The sequence below is a fragment of the Artemia sp. Qi Xiang Cuo genome, chromosome 13, assembly GCF_049724085.1.
Source record: "Artemia sp. Qi Xiang Cuo chromosome 13, ASM4972408v1, whole genome shotgun sequence".
NCBI classification, from domain to species: Eukaryota; Metazoa; Arthropoda; class Branchiopoda; order Anostraca; family Artemiidae; genus Artemia; species Artemia sp. Qi Xiang Cuo.
In genome coordinates, this window is record NC_142806.1 from 34,950,568 (window position 1) to 34,972,646 (window position 22,079).

At 35.4% G+C, this 22,079-nt stretch overlaps 1 protein-coding gene across 1 annotated transcript in view; it reads right to left on the reverse strand.

Moving 5' to 3' along the window:
* LOC148945227 (uncharacterized) overlaps positions 1-22,079 on the reverse strand; it is a 59,592-nt gene that overhangs the window by 32,188 nt on the left and 5,325 nt on the right. The window contains exon 2 of the mRNA XM_089099160.1: positions 9,744-9,857. Within this exon, the coding sequence (XP_088955286.1) occupies positions 9,744-9,857 (114 nt within the window). The remainder of the gene's footprint in view (positions 1-9,743; positions 9,858-22,079) is intronic.

The following is a 22,079-nucleotide window of genomic DNA, read 5'->3' on the forward strand; positions in this document are numbered from 1 at the left end:
TGTAAAATACTCTTTTGCTGCCTTTTTGCTGGGAAACTTTTCCACCGAGGTGGGGGGGGGGGTGATTACCGGCATGATTTTAAAACAATCAGAAATTGAAGTCTTTTTCAAATGACAGTGGGCTAAGAAAAATTTTTCACCCGAGATAATCCGCAAGAAATTTTCAGGGCGGAATTTTCACTAGAATAGAATTGTCTTGGAGGAATTTCTTTGAAGAGCGGGGGGGGGGGGGGTATTTTTACGTGAAAACAACTTTCCATGGTGGAATTTTTCCGTGGGTAAAGGAAATTTTCATAGAAGGGGGAGCTGGATTTCCCGGTGTTATTTAAAAAAGATCAGAAATTATATTAAAAAAAGTTTCTTCAACTGAAAGTAAGGAGTAACATAAAAACTTAAACGGATAGAAATCATTACGTGTATGAAAGGGGCTACTCCCTCCTCAAGACCTTACTCTTTACGCTAAAGTTTTGACTTGATGTCCTAATTCCTTAAGAATGACTCCTGAAACACAATGGCCGTTTAATAAGAGTAATAAGCTTTTTTTTTTTTTTAATTTCCAATCACCTGTTATGAAAGAGCGTCGATGGGTGCAAAGTGGGGAGAGGGGATGGTGCTTGAAACCACCTTGAGGGAGCCGGATTTTCCGGCATAATCTGATTAACAATCAGAAATTAAAATTTTAATTGTTACTTTGATACTAGTTTTGATACTTTGATGAAAGTTTGATGTTGAAAAAAATATCTTATTTTGAAATAAGGAGTTTTTTTTTTAAATTGAAACTTTTTACAACCAAAAAACGAACAAAAATTAATAAAAAAAAACTTTAGCGTAAAGAGAGGGGCTTAAGAAGGGGGGAAGCCCCCTCATATTCCGAAAAATTTTTTTGTTTTAAGCTTCAATTTAGATCCTTATTTTTCGTTAAAAAACTTTTTTTTTCTTTATAATGCCATAGAAAGGTTCTTGTATTGAAATAAAAGACACATCATTAACACAGAATTCTGATTATTGGACAGTTCTTCTCGGCTTCGTTTGTTTTGTTGGGTATTTTCAGATTGAAAGTCTCTTCCTAGCTAATTTATCTACTATGGCTTTCCTCCCAGTAGTAGCATAATATTTGTAGGCATGGATATATAATGAGTCGGAGGTAATAGGCTTGAGACTGTCGGTGCAGGAGTTCGACTCTTGTTGATAGAAGAGCATCGCCAAGTGCTGAAAAACATGTTGTAACAAAGAATAGGCCCAGGATTGTGCAAAGCTTCCCTTTTTACTGGAGGTTCCAGGGACTTCTTGCTGTCCGGTTTCAGGCCGGCTTAAGCGCCTCGGTGTAGACTTGAGAAGATGTGTTGGTCCCCGTCCTGCATTGGTGTCCGGGGTCATTGCTTTTCTTGAGGCAAAAATAATTTCAATGACTTAAAGAACATGAAAATTGGAACTTGGAATGTTTTGACACTAAAAAATAACTATCGTATCGACATTTTGACTGACGAATTGAGACGATTCGAAATGGACTTATAGGAGTTTCAGAAACTCATATCCCAGGGGTAGAAAGAATGACATTAGGTGATATAGAATTTTTTTTACTCAGGCAGGAAGGATGGGCTACATAGACAGGGAGTAGGGCTCATAATGAATAAGGAAGTTGCTAAGTCTTGTTTAGGCTGGGAAGGTATTAATAATATGAATACTAATCGCTAATTTTATGACTAGAAAGTTCAGGGTATCAGACGTAGTAGTATATGCCCCTGTAGAGCCGACTGACGGAGATACTAGTGATTCAGAGGAATTTTACTTACAGTTACAGAAGCAAATAGACAGGGTCCCAGGTAGAAATAGTGTGTTTTTATTAGTAGATTTAACTCCCAGGTCGGTAGAATTAGGGATAGATGATATCCTAGCCTAAGTAAATTTGGTATAGGAAAAGAAAACAGCAATGGCTACAGACTGTTGCAATTTTATTGGTATAATAATCTAGTTATAACAAATACGGTGTTTGGTTATAAAATGACCCATAAGTTAACATGGTATTCAAGTGATAGTAAGACAGCAAACCTTATTGATTATCTGAAGCAGAAATCTACCTTGCACAATCCTCATTTTGATCTTATTATTTATTTCGTCTTATGCCACTCTTTTCAACGCTATTCAGACAACTTTTTGTATTTAAAACACAAAATTTTTATATATATATAAAATATATATATATATATATATATATATATATATATATATATATATATATATATATATGTGTGTGTGTGTGTGTACATATATACTTAATACAGTACCATAAATCTTGAGCCACAATCAATATTGTTGTTGCCCTCTATGACACTCCGGTAGAGAAAATATTAAAGCCCAACTTCAATTCATTACAAAGCCGTGGTCCTCCGCATGCCAATTAAATGTCTGCACATTTAAATGTCTAATTTCCTTCATTAAACCATTCCGTAGTATACACCAGAACAAAATATTAACTTAAAAAATAAGAACAAAAAAAAAGCACAACGAAGTTGGATTCATGCTTAAGTTATTCCACCCGTTATCATTTCTCTGTCATTATAGCATTTTTTATGCCTCAGAAATCAGTACAGGTGCTTTTTAAATCAGCGAATTTTCTGTTTGACGTCGCGATTATAGCAATTTACAAAGACCAACACTTTTTCCAATATGTGCAAAGGTGAGATTAAAGAGGCTAAGTTGATTTTGTCAATTAGTTCTTTTGCTACAGAGGCCTACTTGCTGTAAAACAATCAGAGATTGCTGGTAGCAGAGCAATAATAAAATTAAACCTTGGGAACAGAGCAGACTGAGTACAACCAATGGGGTTGGACGGTCCTCTCAAGCTTGAAGACTTTTTGCAAATTAATATGCTGGGATCTCACAGATAGTTCATATTGGGTTTTGCTGGATGATAGAAAAATACAAATCAAGGTGGATAAGCATTTGGCGTTTAATTTTTGTATGTGATACTAGCCAATTGGTCGCTCCACTGTTTTTCCATTTTCTTTTCCAGATCTGGAAAATTTCAAGTCTCCCTATTCTCTAATCTAGTCTCTAATACGAAAAATCTCCAACCTCAAATTGTTCTTTTCCAGAAACGTCTGATTAGCCACTATCCCTCTAAACATGATCCTGGCAGCCAAGAAAGTAGATACTGCAAAAATTCAAATGATATCTATTTTCTTAAAATTCTTAAGGTACTGAAATTCACTAGGCCATTCACTCGAGATCTGGAACTATTAAAACTAAATATGTTAAATTCAGTCAATGCTGGCATGCAATGCCTGTGCCTTTCAGCCCCATCATGCTGCTTTAATATAGCATAACTGTTTTTCCAGCCCGTAGACTAGAAAATGACGGCAAGCAAAGTAAAACACAGAATCAAAGTTTTTTGAGCATTCAATCCATCCATAAGTCCTGAAGTAACACCCACTGAGTTTCTTTGGATAATACATGCTAGACAAACATCTCTTAAGAATAAGTTGTGTTGCTTTATCAAAACATATCTGAGAAATATTTTCGACTACTATAGTTACTGTAACCTGCAATGGGTTCGAAGATGCAGACCAAAGTTTCGTGTTGAATTGGGTTATTTATTGTCCTGATTGTTTTTGAAAGACTGTCAAAGGTGAGGGAATTCATGTCCACAAGCCCAACACTGAGTGCCGACATTACAAGTTTTTCACTAAAGTTTCTCCATTTTTCTTCTGCATTTTCACTGCGAACAAAAGTATGGTGCAGCTTTATAATCACAATTTGATTACAAATTCATAAGAACAATAACGATACATCAACCAGAGAACGCCTAGTTTTGAAAGAACCCAAGTCAGAGATAACAGTTTCAGTAGTTCATAAAGAGATCAGACGGCATCCACCCTTTATTGGTAGATGAGTAAGATGCACCAGGGTAAGCTCCATCTACAGGTATCCATGAGGTCCAGGTATTCTTTGCAGAGAAAACTATTAAAGTTGTGAATTTTTCTCCGTTTGCATTGATACAAACCAAGGCAGTTGTATTTTCACGTCCATTACCACCTGTTCTACGAGTCGCTGGTGAGCCTTTGGCTCCAGCAACTTTCGTGTTGCCAGGATCCCTGCAGAAAGATGTCTCATCCAAATTAAACCAGCACTGCAGCTTGTCAAGAATATCCATCGCCGTGGCAGTTTCATACAACAGCTCATAAAAACCATACATTATGAAGAGGTCAGATTGCTGCAAAAGTCTTTTGTTTTCTAACCTTTCTGGTTTCTTTAGTGAAATTTTGTTTCGGCACTTGAACCCCACCCACCAGTCATGACCAGGTTGGTTGTCCTTAAATCTTGTTTGAACTTTGTTCTTGATGAGATAGTCTTGGACTTGGTCAAAAAATTCCTGCTTGCTGAGACCTATGCCCCACTTTTCAAAGTATTCGGAGACCCTGAGCCATATCCTTTTCTATTTTAGCACGAATTTCTTGACTCCTCCCTCCACCACACACTGTTTTTTTTAATTTTGTCTTCTTCATAAGATGGTCATGCAAGGTAGTGCGCGGTATTTGAAATACTTTCGAAGACTGTAGCATAGACATTCTCTTTGAAGATATCTCTGCTAGTGCGTTGTGTAGCTGAGTTGCATCATATGGTCCTCCAACCCCGCGTTGTGTTTTCCGAACATAATTTCTAGGCATCTAGAAAAGACAAAGGAATTATGAATGAATGGATGAATTTATTCGAAGGGGAATTATGAATGAATTGATGAATGTATTCGAAAACCTGTCACAAGCAGGTGTGCAAAAAATTCCAAAACTGCCAGTAGCAGAAATCCAAAAGCTGCCAACACTTTAGCAGCAAAATCCGTGATTTGACAGCTTTTCTTTGAGCAAGAAGTATTTCTATAGGTAAAATTTTCAGAAAAGTAACAAATGTAACTTAGTATAGCTTGCGGTTAGAAATATCAATAGTTTTCTTAATCATATTTAATCATATTAAAGTACTGTCTCATATTTACTCTAATACTGCTAATGGCGCAAAGTATTCAAAGTCTCAAGTATGCAGTATATAGCTAACTGCTGATAGTTTATGGATTGAGTTGTACACTCCAATGATATTGGTATTATAAAAATAATACACACCCAACTGCATTCTTAATATTCATTGATCACTGTACTACAACTATAAAAAGGTCAGTATACTTTTAATAGCATAGGAAGAAAGGTCAGTAATTCAATGATCTATGTCTGGCTTTGATGTGTAGTAAATAATTGAGACATAAACTTTTGAAAATAGTGAAAAAATTATTTCAAGTCAAGTGAAAGTAATAGTTACTATGGGTGGATTGTCGTCAGTTTTAAATCACTAGGGGTGGCAACCCTGAAAGAAAGGGGATTTTTGGGGAACCGATTTTGAGAATGTTTATGAGAAGACAGATTTTGGGGAAATCCCCAAAAATTTGGGGATAGTGGAAGACTGGTATTTTTGAAAAAAAAATGCCAACAAATTTTACTAGGCCATGAAAACTGTCCAGTAGCATTGCTAATATGCTATCCCACTTTTTGCACAGCAGAGCACGACTTGTGTTTTGACACCTTTTCTTTGAGCAAAAATTATTTTATATGTAAAAAGGGTATTTTCAGACAAAATCTGCCAACAAATTTGATACAAGCCAAGTAGCATTTCTACTTTGCTACACTTTTTACACGGCAGGTCACAAGTAAAGGTTAAGACGAAAAACAAATTACAAGGGAGAAAGATAAACGAAAGCAGGCACAGAACTGCAATACATGAATGATCAACACAACACTACATTCCACTAAGTTAGTAGAGCCATCTAAGGATGGTTACTGGCTTCAACCTTTATTATCTAAAGCTTAGAATCTGTTCTACCATTTAAAATATCCATCTTTGGTAACATGGGGTAAGTCCGACACCCCAGCCAAACTTCCCCCGTAGGAGGTAAGACCGACATGTCGGACTTTCCCCAGATGGGCTTTTTCGGGGGTAAGACCGACACCCCTCTTATCTGTTCAACTAATAACATTAGCTTGTTTTAAAAAATCAGGAAGATGCTCTTGGTATTTTAGTTTCTAATAAATTAAAAAAAATTCTCTATCTCTCTTACTTTATAATCTGCATAATTTACGTTAAAGTCAGTTGCCTGTGTTCTTAAGAAAACGCCGTCCAAAAAACTTCAAAACCTTCTGAACAGAAAACGTGTTAACTCTACCGGAAGATGATGGCACTGTTGCCTACTACTACTAATATGGAAGAAAATATGAAAGCCTCCCACAGATACAATGGACCATAGACAAATTGAATGTCGGTATCGGACTTACCCCACTGTCGGACTTTCCCTGATTCACCCTATAGAAATGGTAATAAAACAGCGAGGAGGAACCGTTTAGACATTTCAAAACAAGGTTGCCAAAAAATAACAGCCCCAATTGATAGTTGTGAAAAAACGAAGCCCAGGAGTCACCACTATACAAAAACTTAACCAGCCAAGCTGGTTTAATGCAGCACATAGCTAATATACAAAACAGTTATGATACATAAATAATGACGTTTTTAATCTGGAAGGTGGAGGAGGGACACTAAGGCCTCCCCTCCCCCCTTTGCACTGTTACCATCAAATAAATGGGAAAGAAATGGTGTATTTTATATTATGGGCATGGGCGAAGTATCACAGTATTAGCTTGAGAGCTTTTGGGACCATGTTTAAGGAGTGTGTTATCATTATTTCATACTGAAAAATTATCATTGAGACATACCATTTTTGAATTTGTTTTAGAGTATGACATCCTCAGCATATAATTGCTAGAAAAAAAGCACACTCAAAGTGATGCTGCTGAAATGTTTTTGTTGGTGAAGCTGACCAACGGATCATCCAGCACTTCATATTGCTCTGTCAATGTAAATCTACTATAGTCTAGTGTATATGCCTTGCATGCAGCAGCTTATTTACAGTCAACACATCAGCCATTTTCTAGTTTGATATCTCAAAGATATAAAGATAGGAGAGATATAGATATGAATCCAGCTAAATAATGTCTTTAAGTTAGAAACTAACTCTTCTTTTATTTAGGAGATTGATAGCTAAGGGATAGAGTAGTACCTGAAAAATTGACCTTCCTTAGCTCCTCCTGTACCTCCAGAGGCACACAGGGCGTCCGTTAACAGCCTCAAATCATCCCGGAAATGAGCTGCGGCGTAGATGTCCTCCCACTCAGGGACTAAGGATGCATGAAGGGCTCTCCTGTCCCTCTCATAGGTCCTGTGAAGCGTGTTTTTGGGCCTTCCTCGTCGACGCGGGTCGTCTTATTGCCACTGGAGAAGCATATTCGATGGTCTCGATCCTGGCATACGGATAACATGTTCAAGATAGTGCCGACTTCGTTGCTAGGAAACATTAGTGTCATGAGGCTGGTTTGTGTAGTGGTGAAATTCCAAGTTTGTTATCCCATCCTTCCAGTTAGCATTCAGGATGCGTTGATGACAGTTGTTTTCATATGCAGTGAGTCGTGTTTATTTGTCAGCTGTGAGTTTTGAAAATTACATCGCGTGCGTCAAGATCGAAAGGACGTTGTTTCTAAAAAGGTGAAGTTTCAACTGGAGTGAGTACTTCGCTGATCTCCAGACTGGTGGGAGTCATTGAAATACCGAGCTTGCCAGGACTATTTGTGTTCTCAGCTCTTTTTCGGAATCGCCACTAAACGAGACTGTGCTAAAAAGATATCGGAATTCGGTGACTTGCTCTATGCTTTCAGTCCCCAGCTGGATATTCATCGGTGAGTTAGTGGTTGATATTGCTTTGCTTTTGGGGACGTTGATATTCAACCCAAACTGCTCGGTTCTTTCCGCTAATTTGCATAAAAAGTCTTGAAGTCTGCTTTTGTCTTTCTCCATCAATCTAACATCGTCTGCAAAGTCAAGATCTTGGACTATTGTGTCTGCAATTGTGATCCCATATCCATATCCAAAAATTGAATGTACTTCAATTAGCGAGTGCTCTGTAAATTTTACTTGAGTACCAAGTAATAAGTGCCATATGGAGTTATTTTTTTTTCCACAAGGACACCAATTTCAAAATTACTTTAACCGCTTCAGATAAGTAACAGTACTTATTCACCCAAGAGTCAAGAGTTATTCATATCTCTCTTTAAGTAATAGTCGATGTGAACAGCTCTGATTAGTACATAAGCAAATTTGTCTTTTAAGGAGAAAAATGAATGGCTTAGTTAAGAGAAGATATTTGTTTCAAAAATCACTATCACAAGCCCCAAAGGGCCGAATTCGTATTTCGGAATCAAAAATATCATAAAAAACACAAAAACTGGAAACTGGCAAAGAATGCCAAGACTTCAAACAAAAAGAAAAAATCAGAATGAATAATCATTCACTAGTAAATAATTTAGCTAGAAAATGTTGATTAAAAAGATGAAAACTGGTCAAACTATCTGGGCAGCACCACTATCCAATAAAGAAACAGAAACTAGGGGGATATTTCGTTATTTTCTCTGTGATGAAGGGGACAAAGGTTTTTTCATATCTGGAGGTAAAGCAGCAAATGGGGACAGAATAGGAATGGATTCGAAAACAGCTTGAGGCAGCCAGAATCTGGATTGGGAGTGATGTTTGAAGAAAACACTTTCTATGTGAGGGTTTATTATTGCATTTTTTGCAAAACAGAGGCACAACATAACTCTCCTGCGCTCAAGGGTTTCCAACCTAGCTTTTCTTAGAAGCTGAGAGTATGGTATCTTGCCTTCTTTGAAAATTATTTGCCAGGCTCTTTTTGGATGGATTTAATTTTTTCTGATCCTCTGCAGGAGATACCAGGGTACCAAACTGGACTAGCATATTCGAGATGCGGGCGGACAAAAGACGTGTAAATCCTTAAGGACAGGGCAGGGGGACGCTAAATTTATTTAGGAGCTTAAGGAGGGAGATACACACATTAGCTCTATGGTTGATATCTTTAACATGGATATTCCCCCTGAAATTAGAAGAAACTGTCACGCCAAGTAATTTAAAGGAGGACACAGAAATTTCAGGGGCGATAGGATTAAGAAAACAGGGTGAGCATTTAAGGAAACACATTGGCGTTATCATGGACTTAGAGGGGTTTACTCTCATTTCTAAGTCCAATACATCTCTAAATTCATTGAGAATGCTCATAGGGTTGCTTATTAAATTTCTGAGCCAAGTTTCAACAACTGTTTATCATCAACAAATTACCATCAGTCAGGAAACTCCTTACCAAGGCTTTTGATCATAACTAAAAAGAGGAGTGGACCTAGGAGAGTACTTTGGGGTATTCCATTGAAGACATGGAGAGGATTTGAATAATGACTCTGGTATTTGGCTACTTTTGATCAATTTGATAAGAAGGAGGCAGTCAATTTCACCAGGAAAGATTCAATATTGAATTCACTGGCAAGTTTCTCCACTAATATATTGTGGTGAACAAGGTGTAATGTTTCCCTTTTTTGTACTTTTATTCTTAGGTATGTTCAAAACGAAGTTACAATTTGTATTTTTGGGGATATTTGTTAGTTGCAAAATATTTTTTTTCTTTCTAGTAATTTTGATGATAAACAATTTTTAAGAGGAAAAACAAACAATTATTTCTTGTCGGGAAAAAAATCATTAAGAAAGTCAAAGCATATTGAATTTCATAAAAACGGAATGTAGGATGCATACAGCTCAAAGGCTGCATGTTGAACATCGTTGCCCAAGAGGCCAACATAGTAGAAACAAAATCTTACTTCAGGCAAAGTCAGCTGGGCTTCCCAGCATCTGTTTAAATATGTTTTCCATTGCTGTATTGTTGATATACAGTCAAAACAAATACATTGAAGAATGTCATGATCAATGCTGATCTAAAAGAGAGAAAAAAAAAATAAACTCAAATACTCTAAAGAAGAAAAAAAAATTGTTTAGTTACTGCATAATTTAATCCAAGAATCTCAATTAACTGAAAAGAGGCGGATTAATATAAAAAAACATCTAAGTTTTCTAAGGAATACAAACGTCCAGAGGCGTTATAAGATTGGCTAACTAATAACTGTTTTTTTTTACAAAAACTTGTGTTGTCTTTTCATGCTTTCATTTATTTCTAACTTAATTTTCTTGCTGAATCCCTTTTATACTCTATCTCTTTTTAGACAAAGATGAAGGCTGCAAGACAGCAGTGAAGAGCAAATCTTCTATAGCCACAAAACTTTTTTTTCTAGTGGGGGGGGGGGGTGGGATATTTTAAATAAAAGCCAGAAGTGCCATATTTTGTATTATGTCTGCTGCCTTGTTTTTCTTTCAGGCAAATTCCTGGCCATATACTGTATTTATGCATAAATCTTGTACTTTTGAAAAAATCCGATTGATTTGATTTCAAATCCGAAAAGTTTGCTGCTCTAGCTCTTTCGCAAATTTGAATTTGAATAGCTCTTTCGCAGGTTGAGACTGAGTGTGATTTTTTTAATGTAAAGAATGCCATCCTTAAAAGACAATTCTGAATTTAGAAAGTGGTTTAAGGGTTTGATTTAATATCCCTAATACATCAGAACATTACAGCAACTTGGATTGAGGATGGAGATGGTCAGATAAGTCTCTGAGGCAAACTTGAGGTACATAAAAGTTTGAGTTTATCGATTATTGTCATCGTCCACCAGTTTCGAAGGATTTTCGCGTCTCCGATTCTTTGTTTGAAAATTCTACTTTCTAACTGATGCTGGTAAAGGTTTGCTGTAGATACAGACGAAGATTTGAGAAGACTCAAAAGAAGGAAAACAGCTTTCGCATCTGCACAACAGAGTTTGGCGACACACTGATGGGACTTTGTCAAAAGCGAAATGATCACTGGTCACAGAAAATTCAAGGCCAAAAGTTCATCTTCCAACTATCACTTGTACGCGAAGTCCTACAGAATTTATCTCCAGAAAATGGCCGACCTTAAAGAAGCAAATCCTCAGATGTTCAACGAACATGACCTGGTCATAAAACAAGCATTAATACGCTCTCTAAGAAATAATGGAGGTACAACACTTAGACACAGTATGAGCGAGTTGCAGCGGCTTACATGGCTTTTATCTGCTCCTGCGTGGGCTGCTGTCAGCTCTGCACTCCAAGAACTCACAGACATGACATTTGAGACTAGTGAAGAGCACAAAGACGCTAGGGCGACAAGAATGGAACATGACTTTAAAGATGTTGAAAAGGTTGTCCACTTTTTCTTGGATTTTTCACCTTTCACAAAGGAGACATTTCACAGGAATATATTAACTGGCGAGATTGTAAGTGAGCAGGAGGACGTAGACGAGGCTATACAAACAGGTAGGAATATCCTGAATGATATGACTGGAAAAGACGCCAACATTTACACTTTCAAGAAGAAAACAACTGCTATGACTATGAGAGTGCAAAGTAACCTGAAGTAAGCAGCAGAACTGCCTACCGTTAACCCTGCTTTGATGTTTCAAAGGCTGATTACTGTTACAAAGAGTTCAGATGAAGAACTCCAGAAGTTTTTTAAGTACGAACGCTGCTTTCCGCTCCCTTCGTTATTTGAGCCAAATGGTCTCCTTTGGTTGACGGACAAACCAGCGCTTGCCAATGCAATCTGGCGCGAAGTTGAAGGTCTGCAACCAAAGACAAATTGCGTGTTTAAAAGTTTGGACGAACCTCAGTATGTACTAGATGGTGGGGCCTTACATTGTTTCAGAGATATGCAGCATGTACGCGGATATCTGCACCAAATACGTCGACTATGTGAAGCAAAGATATGGATGCGCTTCCATAACATTTGATGGGTATTTATCTGGACCATCAATCAAAGACGTGACGCATGGGAGGAGGAGCTGGTCTAAACGCTGTCCTAAGAGAAGCTCTTTGACAGAATGTTTCTTTGTTGTTGCCAAATATGCATTTCAACTTCCCCTCCTCCTCCTAATTCTTACTCACTTTCACAAAACCCAGTCTTGGTTATTACCAAGAGTGACCGGCGTTTACCCTCCCCCCCCAGAAAATACCCCCCCCCCGTGGAAAATAAGGCTTTCAAAAGTTTAAGAATTTTTTTTTTATTATTTTTTTTTTGTATTTCCGTAGGGGGAAGGAATTTTGGTACTTGTGTAGCCTATTATGCGACCCTCAATCAAGTTTATGTTGTGTAAAATTTTAGAACTCACCAGTTTTTCTGTTAATTTCTTCATTACTTTATAAATAAATTTGGGTTATAGATTTGCATGTTAGGGGGGGGGGAGGATAAAGTATAGCGGGTCTGCATGCAAAATGTGTTTGGTACAAGTATTCTGCACATTAGATAGATAGATGGAGAAGTGTATTTCAATGTCAAATATACGGCCATGAACATAGTAAAATAACATAAATGAAAGGCACAAATAACATAAACTTTGATCAGCAATCATCATAAAACACTTAAATGAAATACTAAATTAACCTAATCATAGTGATTAACACTTGGAAAAACAGTCATTGAAAAAAAAAAAAAAAAAAAACACTTAACACTTGGATAAAAACACTTAAATGAAACATTACATTTACTTTTTTTTTTTTTAGTTAAAAAAATTTCCAGATATCTCGCTATTCTTCTTTAATTTTTTAGTGGCTATATACATAGAAAGAATTATTTTCTGACTTCAAACTGTCCAAAAACTTCAATCCCCCAGTAAACACCCCCCCCCATCCCTCCGTGGAAAAAAAGCCTTTTCAAACTTCAGAATCTTATTTAAGTTTTAATTTCCGTAGGGGAAAAGAGTTTTGGTACTTGTGTATTATGGGCAACTCACTCAAGTTTACGATGTGTAAAACTCGAAAACAACCGGTTCCTTCGTTAGTTTTTTTTCAGCTTAGCGCGAGACAAGACAAAGACAAGTGACAGAATATATGGGAAATATATAATTTGGGATATATATTTTATATTTGCACATAAAGGAGAGGGGGTGGTAAAGTATTTGGACAGTTTGAAGTCAGAAAACGATTCTTTCTAGGTATGGCCACTAAAAAATTACAGAAGAATAGCGAGGTATCTGGAAATTTTGTTAAATAAATAAATAAATAAAAAAAAATAAAAAATAAACTCAGTATAAAGTAAATGTAATGTTTCATTTAAGTGTTTTTCCAAGTGTTAATTTTTTTTTCAATGACCGTTTTTCCAAGTATTAAGTACTATTATTAGGTTAATGTAATGTTTCATTTAAGTGTTTTATGATGATTGATGATCAAAGTTTATGTTATTTGTGCCTTTCATTTATGTTATTTTACAATGTTCATGGCGGTATATTTGGCTTTAAAATACACTTCTCTATCTATCTATCTTATATGCAGAATAATTGTATCAAACACATTTTGCATGCAGACTTGCTATACTTTAACCCCCCCCCCCCTAATATGCAAATCTATAGCCCAAATTTATTTCTAAACTAACGAAAAACTGGTGTGTTCTCAAATTATACACAGCATAACCTTGAGCGAGTGGCGCAAAATACACAAGTAGCCTACCAAAATTCCTTCCCCCTACAGAAAAAAAAACTCAAATAAAATTCTCAAATTTGGAAAGCTTTATTTTCCAAGGGGGGGGGGGGTATTTTCCGGAAGGATATTGTTCGTGAGGGGTATTTTCCACGGGGTAATCACCGGAGGGAGGGGCAAACGCCTAGAACCGTTACCAAGGTGTGAGGCTGCAAATGTTTTGCCATAGACCAAGTTTAATATACACCTGCAGGATGAACATCTCCCCCAACCTTACTCTCTCTCTCAAAGCTATAAGCCACAAACAATTCTTTTGACTTTAAACACTTAGTTTCATGTTCATCAGCAAAAAGAGACCGTAGAAATGATATCTAATCAAATTTGCTGGTATTAACTCAATCAACATTTTTTGCCTCAACCTCAAAAACTCAAATTTGTGAAAGAGGTAGAGCAGCAAACTTTTCGGATTCGGAATCAGTACATATTTTCGGTCGGGTAGTGAAAGAATCCATTTGTATAGCAATTTGTTCAAACCTGACCCCTTTTTTCACAATTTTCCTAGAACCTCTCCCCCAACCTCACGCTCTCTCAAAGCTTTAGCCCCAAACCATTCTTTTGACTTTAAACATTTAGTTTCATGCTCATCACCAAAAAAAAAGAGCATACAAATGACATGCCTAATCATATTTGCTGGTATTTATTCAATCAACATTTTTTGCCTCAACCTCAAATTCAACCTCAACAACTCAAATGTGTGAAAGAGCTAGAGCAGTAAACTTTTCGGATACGGAATCAGCACATATTTTTGGGTCGGGTAGTGAAAGAATCATTTGTATAGCAATTTGTTTGAGCCCTTTTTTCAAAATTTTCCTAGACTAGAAGACCATGGCATTGTTGAAATGTTTTTACAGTATTGCAAATAACTTTTTTTGTTGTCCTGATTTTTACATGGCCACATGTGCTATCACAAACCTTATCATGTTGTCTTTATTTGAGTAATAGATAACAAACTTGTCTCTTACCAAATTTCTATAGGGAGAGATCTATGAAAAATTGCTAAAATGACCATGTATCTGGAATACAGGGAATTAATGGACACTTGGTGTGAGTAATTTGGACCTGGTGTCCATTTTACCCTTGGTTGTTAAAATCAGAACTGGGAGAGTAGATAGCTGAGTATTTGTTTGTTGTATACTAAAATTGTTTCAAACACAAATAAAACTTGGCATGCATAGACAATCTAGATAATATTCACTTGCAGGCCAACCCTGTTATTTAGATGAGCTACTGGATGTAAAATTGGGGCAAGTTCACTATCCCAACAGTAAATGATGGATATTCAATTTTCATTTTGATGCATTCTCTGCCAATCTACAATTCTGATTCTTCCCCATGAATGGTCATAGTCTTTTCAAATAGAGTATCTTGTTTTGGTCTTCTTCATGAGAAATGATTTTGCCAATAAAGTAGGTGAGAATTTTCCCTCAAAGACAGTGACTTAGTTAACAGTTTTATGTCTTCATAGCTGATGTGTCCAACAATCTTGCATGCATACTTTCATAATCCAAGTGACTTAGATGGAAACCTTATTCCATATCACTCTAACTACTATCTATGTTGTCAAAACTAAGAAGGTTGTTTTGCCTTTTCTTGGTAATCTTTGCCTTAAATCACATTAGCCAGTGAGATAAGGTGGTGTTACCCTCCTGTAGAGACTTGCTGTGGGTATGAACTTCATCAAGGTTAGGCAGCATCAGCATCTTCCTTTCCACATTCGTCCAATATTGATCAACACCCTTCTTGAATGATTCAGCAGTCTTGGATTGAACAGTGGCATCTGAGAGACTATTCCATAGTGCCATGGAGCAACCACTGAAGAAGTTTTGAAGTTTCAACTCAGATTCATCAATTCTTCACTGTGAAGGAATGGAGGAATTGAGTATCCCTAGAATACTCTACCTCTGATTAGCAAATGGTCAAACCAGTGAAATTATTTCAGCTAAAAATGTGTTTTCATTTTTGCTTTGTTCAAAAGGTTCCAGCCCCCCCCCCACAAAAAGATATATGCATTAAGGACACATCTTTGAGGGGATTCATGTGTTGAAGGCATACATTTATGGTAGCAGCATTTATTGCATTGAAGGCAATCCTTGAGTTGAAATAATCATGTAAAAATCATTCTTGACCCACTAAAGACTAAATTTGAATGTTTGAAAAGATATATTGCAAATCTGTCAATAAAGAGCATCACTTTCTAAACTTGATAGCTTTGCTTGATCTTATTTGAGTGGACGGAAGCAAACTGTGGTGAATTGGTCTTCAACTTCTGTAGCTAATGGAATAACATGCAGAGTACCCCAAGGGTCTATACTAGGTCCTTTTTATTTTTAATTCTTATTGATTGAATTAAATATTATTTGTCAGAGGCTGGTATAATCCTTTTTGCAGATGATACTCTTCTTTTACTTGTTGCTGTGCCATTGGTTAATCTACTTTTTGATAAAATGAGCAAGGCATTGGTTGAGTTTATTGAGTGGGCAGATTTTAACCTCTTGACATTAAATTATAACAAAACTAATTATGTTTTATTTTCTTGGACATCTAGTATTGAAACTAATTATAAATGGTAATCAAATAAAAAGAGGAAGGGTAATAAAGTATTTGGGTTTTATGATTGATGAAAATCTATCATGGAAAACACACTCTGATATTATAGCTTCTAAGTTGTCAGGATCTGTGGGTGTTTTTGCCAAGTTTAAAACTTAGTTTCAAATAAAATTGTTAGATTACTTCATTTTGCTATTTTTTACCCGTATATTTCCTATGGTTGCTCTATATGGGCAAGTAATTTTGTGCTGTGTTATAAAAAAATTCAGAAAATTCAAAATAAAGCTGTTAAACTTTTGTCATCTAAAATATTCATTACTCAAAATATTAACAAATGTTACATTAAGAATCAACTTCTTGATATTTCAAAAACTAAGAGATTATCAAGTTAGTATTTTTATGTATAAATATCTTAACAATTTGCTTCCCTCTTCTTTCAAAAATATTTTTCCCTTAAAAGTGACCTCCATAGTCATTATACACAAGGAGCATCAAATCTAGTACATCAATTTAGAAAAACTACTAGCTTCCTTTGTAATAAGAAATTTTGCTCCCTGCGTATGGGATATAATACCGGTTGCAATTCGAAATGCAAGTCATCTGGTAGCCTTCAAGGCCACAGCCAAAACATTTTTCCTTGCAAAAGAATAGTATTTATGAATGTATTTTGAGTAAGTAGAATGTTTTTTGTATATGTGTGATTTTAGTGATATTACCAAGTAGAATAATATAAAAGAGTATTTTTTAGAATACCTAGAATAGAAGATTCCCACCTACTCACAACAAGCCCTTATGGGTTTTCTTAGCAGGTGCAGCAAAAATGGTCTGTATTTGTTTTTTAGTGAAATAAAATTCTTATCTTTGCTTTGCGTAAAATCCCATGAAATTGTATAGTGAAAAATGTTTTAGAGACACAAATGAAAAAAAAGGTGTGTTTATGAGATTAATTAAGACTTGCTACATCTCATAGAGTAAGCATGTCATCAATTCTTATTTTGTGAACAGTCTAGAACAGGGCTTCGTAAACTTTTTTTCATTCACAACCCCATTTATGATTGCAAGTTTCCTGGCAACCCCACATAAATATAATTGAGGGACAAATAAATATTCTTTAATGATTCATTTATTAGGTAACAATATACATATAAACAAGAAAATATATGGTTTTAGGATTTGCTTAGAAACATACAAAAATCTAAAATAAAAAATTCCACAAAAGTTGAAAAGCTTTTTTTGATATATTTACAAAAATTATATGCCCTATTTTTCATCAAAATTGCATTTTTTGCAATAGCATAAATATTAAAAAAAAATTATGACCATCTTAGTTTAATCAAATATATTTGAACGCAGTTGTTGGGTGGTAAATATTAAATGAAAATGAAAAACTTTAGTGAGATGGATGTGCCTGTTTTTTACTGCATAACAAATTAAATTTTGGTTAATGTTTGACACTGCTGGATGTAAGACCTCTTCAACATTTTTTACTGATGAAAGATATTGGGGTTTGATATGTGTTAAAGCTCAGAAAGTAACTTCACATAAGCTATTTTTAACATTTTCATTATTATCTTGTAAATCCTTCCCATATGCAATCTTATTCCTTGCTAGTAGCTTTTTACTGCAAAATGAGTCACAGTATACCAAATCAGATGTTGCACCTCAGCATTTACAAAAAAATAATGTGTGATCTTTTTTTTGGTAAATGCCCTTGATATTGATGGTGTTGCAATACGTGAAGTGGCTTCTTTTTCACCACTCCTCTTGCTTTTTTCAATTTTTGTTTAGATTCTGGTAAATACACTAATGCCAAAAAAAATACAGTAATAAAACCCCTTCATAATGGTGGATTAAGGTCAGATTTCAATGATTATTGCCCTACTTGAAATGCTTCAATTTTTTTCAAAAATTTTGGAAAGAGTGATTGGTTATTGGATCTAAAATAAATGGAAAAAATAATCCATGGTGCACAGCAGTGTGCTTTTTGGACAAATAGGTCTTGTAAAATTCAATTAATGATTTCAAAAGATGACTGACTCACTTCAAAATTTTGATTGTGTTTATACTGATTTATCTGAGGCATTTGATAAGGTTTCAATACCTCTGCTGTTGACAAAATGGTAAAATTATAGGATTGTCTACAGGACTCTGGCTTAGACTGCAGATTACCTAATAGATAGGTCAATAAATATTAGGGTTGGTGAGGCACTACAGTATCTGAGCAGTAGAGCATCTTAACTGGAGACCCTTGAGGTAGTTGTTAGGACCCATTATATTCTGTCTATTCATTAATGACTTGCCACAGGTAATCCAGCATAGCACAATAAAACAGTTTTTAGATTATGTAAAGCTTTATAGGGAAATCTCCTTCCCAGTTGAAGTGGTTTTTCTGCACAAAGATTTAATTGCATTGGTTAATTGGTTTAACCCAAATTTTATGATTATTAACCAAGAGAAATGCATCCTGTGAATTATCTAGTGAATGCAATAACTTATCAGTCACTCTTTGATGATGCAGAGGTATGCTCTGTTGATTCTATCAGGGACCTTGGTAATGCTTTTTATAATTGCCTGAGGTTTGATTATCTTAGTTTAAAATTACCCTAAATCACACTTTCTAGCAATCAGACAAAACACCTTTAATACAAAACCTTTCTAGTGAGAAAAATTTCCAACTATAGCTGATTCAGGAGTGGCAATTATTATTTAAATTATTCTTAATAGTAAAATGTTATTTGAAAACAAATTTGCAGGAATTTTTACAAAGAGCATGAAACCCCTTGAAGACAGCCTCACAGCAATACAAAAAGTACATGAACGAGAACCCTATTGAACAACTTAAACAGGAGACTTACAGCCCTACCTTGAACAACAAGGAAAATCCCATTTTTGTAGGGATCTTATTTTTTCTTTGTAGGGATCCATTTTTGTAGGGATCACTGATGTGTCCTTTTTTCTTTTCTTTTTTTTGTTCTATCTTCTTTTCTTTGTTGCTAGAAGGGCATTGAAACATCAAAGACAGTTGTTCAAGGACTCATTTGAAAGCTAATTTTTATATCTAGGCTATGCTTAATAAGTTTTTAACTAATTAGACAAGACTGTAGACAAGGTGATAAGTTACCTTTTGTGGCCTCATTAAGGGCTCAAAAAAGAGCTTTCCCTGGGATTGATTATTATAGCTGGATAGAGCATAAAAAATTTATCAATTAATGTATTCACTGTCTGTGAATGTTAAAAAAAAAGTCTGGTAAATTTGCACTTTACAACATAATTTAGCTTAATGAAAGTGAATATGACTTGATGCTTTTTTATGCTCTTTCTAAATTCAATAGTCACTTCTGGGGGAAATTACATTTTGAGCCCTTAAAGAGCTCAAGACAGCCCATAGTAACCATAACTTTAAAAGCATGTTTAAAAAAAAAACAAATGGGCAGTGAGAAAAACTTGCCATTTGTAGCTGATTCAGGAATGATAATTATTATTTTCCTTAGCACTAATATTTAAATGTTATTCAGACACAAATTTCCAGAATTTTTTTTTAAAGAGCTAGAAAACCATGAAAAATTACATCAGTTTCACTATGAGGTAGTTTTGAGATGCTTCAGGCTCTTTTTAAAATTTCTGCAAATTTGTTTTCTAGATAAAATTTTACTATTAAAACTAAGGAAAATAATAATTATAATTCCTGAATTGGCTGCCAATAGCAATTTTTGGGGGTAATTACCTTAAATTGCATCTAACAGACTATTAACAGACTTTTCAGGTAGCTAAGAAATAAACTTACATCTATAGTCAGAATTGCCCACTGAATCCAAATTTAACATACATTTGCATCTGAAATGAACTGCACCCAAATCTCTATATATACCAATTCAAAGTATATATTTGCACATTAGGGGGGTTGGTAGGGACATCCACCATATGGCTAATATGGGAGTGAAGTTCATTTGTGCAAATGGATGTAATATTTAGAATGAGGATACAATTCTAGGTATATATTTGCACATTAGGGGGTGGGGGTATATATTCTGTGAATATATAGGTCCTAAGAAATTCATGAATTTCTTAGACAAACTGGAAAAACAAGGAAAGAAGTAAAGATAAAGGCTCTACCCCTGCAAAATGTGTTGCCTAACTAGGATTATTCTGCATGTTATGCAGCAAGAATTGTTTTCTTAATATGTTTCCTTATGTCCAGCTGGACTCCTAGACTTAAAATACTGATTGGCCAATTGGCTAATTTAAAGATTTATATATAGCCTATGCACTGTCAAATTAGCCACCTGATGGCATCCCGGTTGGTAGTAAAGTTCAAACTTCCCTCTATAGTCAGATTTACATCCTGAATCTGAATTTAATATTCATTTGCTTTGAAATGAACTTTACCCCCCCCTCCCCCAACTGATGTGTATATATATACCCTGAATTGGTATATATAGGGGTGAGGGTAAAGTTCATTTCTGAAGCAAATGAATAGGGGCCGGTAAAGTTCTAGAAATCATATTATTGAGTTAGGACAAAAGTGAATACACCATTCAATGCCTTTTCTTTATGCTGATTACGAATATAATAATCATTTCTATCGGAAATGAATTTCAGCCCCCCCTATAAATGCCAAGTCAGGGTTAGGTGAGGTATAGCCTATATAGGGGGAGGGGCGGAAACTCATTTCTAATGGAAATGATTATTATATTCGTAATCAGCATAAAAAAAGGCGGTCAATATCTATGAAATAATATTATTGAGTTAAGACAAAATTGAATACACCATTTAATGCCTTTTTTATGCTGATTATGAATATAATAATCATTTATGTCGAAGATGAATTTCAGCCCCCCCTATATATGCCAATTCAGGGTTAGGTTAGGTATAGCCTGTATAAGGGGGGGGGGGCTGAAATTCATTTCCAATAGAAATGCTTATTATATTCGTAATAAGCAAAAAAAAAGGCATTGAATGGTGTATTCACTTTAGTCCTAACTGAATAATATGATTTCGTAGATATTGACCAAAAAGGCATTGAATGGTGTATTCACTTTATTCCTAATTCAATAATATGATTTCGTAGAACTTTACCTAGGGGCCTATTTAATTTTGATTCAGGATGCAATTCTAAATATTGAGGCAAGTTTGTTTCCTAGCTACCTGAATAGTCCATTACTATAAATAGGCCTATTACCCACTTTTTCTCACTGAGTTTTTTTAAGTATGTGTTTAAACTTTTGACAACTAGCCTAAGGATTTTTTTACCCTTTGGGTGCCCTAGCCTGGGTCTTCCTTAGGCTGATAGCCTACAAGCTTGTTTACATGAAAAAACTTAAAATACTATGTTTTTACTTCAATTACAAGATATATAGTTGTGGTATGTAAAATAAAAAGCGGTAAAATTCTACTTTAGCTACTTTTGACTATCTTGGAAAGGGGTTAGGTTAATAAAATGAAACTTTCAGGGATAGGTCTACAGGCTAAAGTATGTCCTGGGAAGATATTTTGAAGTACCCACCTCCACTCCTTCTCCCTCTAGACGGTCCTGACCTTTGATGACCTTTAAAAATATGTGAGTTATAGAAGTGAAACCTAGCAAAATAGATCTTCTGCTTAAATGAAGTACAACAAAATTGTTTTCAGCTTCACAACTTTGCTCACTCCCAATTTATAAGGTTTTAAAGATATGCAAATAAATTTCCTAAATTTTGGAAATAAACTATTTATATCTCTTAAAATTCTGATCAAATATTTGAAATTGCATTTTCAGAGCTAAAGCCAGAGAAAAAGAAACTGATAACTGAAAATTAAGGTAAAATGTTGTTTTGTCAAAATTTCAATGGGTATAGACCTGTCATGTAGGCAAATTTCATGACCCTTTAGAGGGAGAAGGAGTGGAGGTAGGTACTTCAAAATACCTTCCCGGGACATACTTTAGCCTGTAGACCCATCCCTGAAAGTCTCATTTTCTTAACCTAACCCCTTCCCAAGATAGCCAAAAGTAGCTAAAGTAGAATTTTACCTAA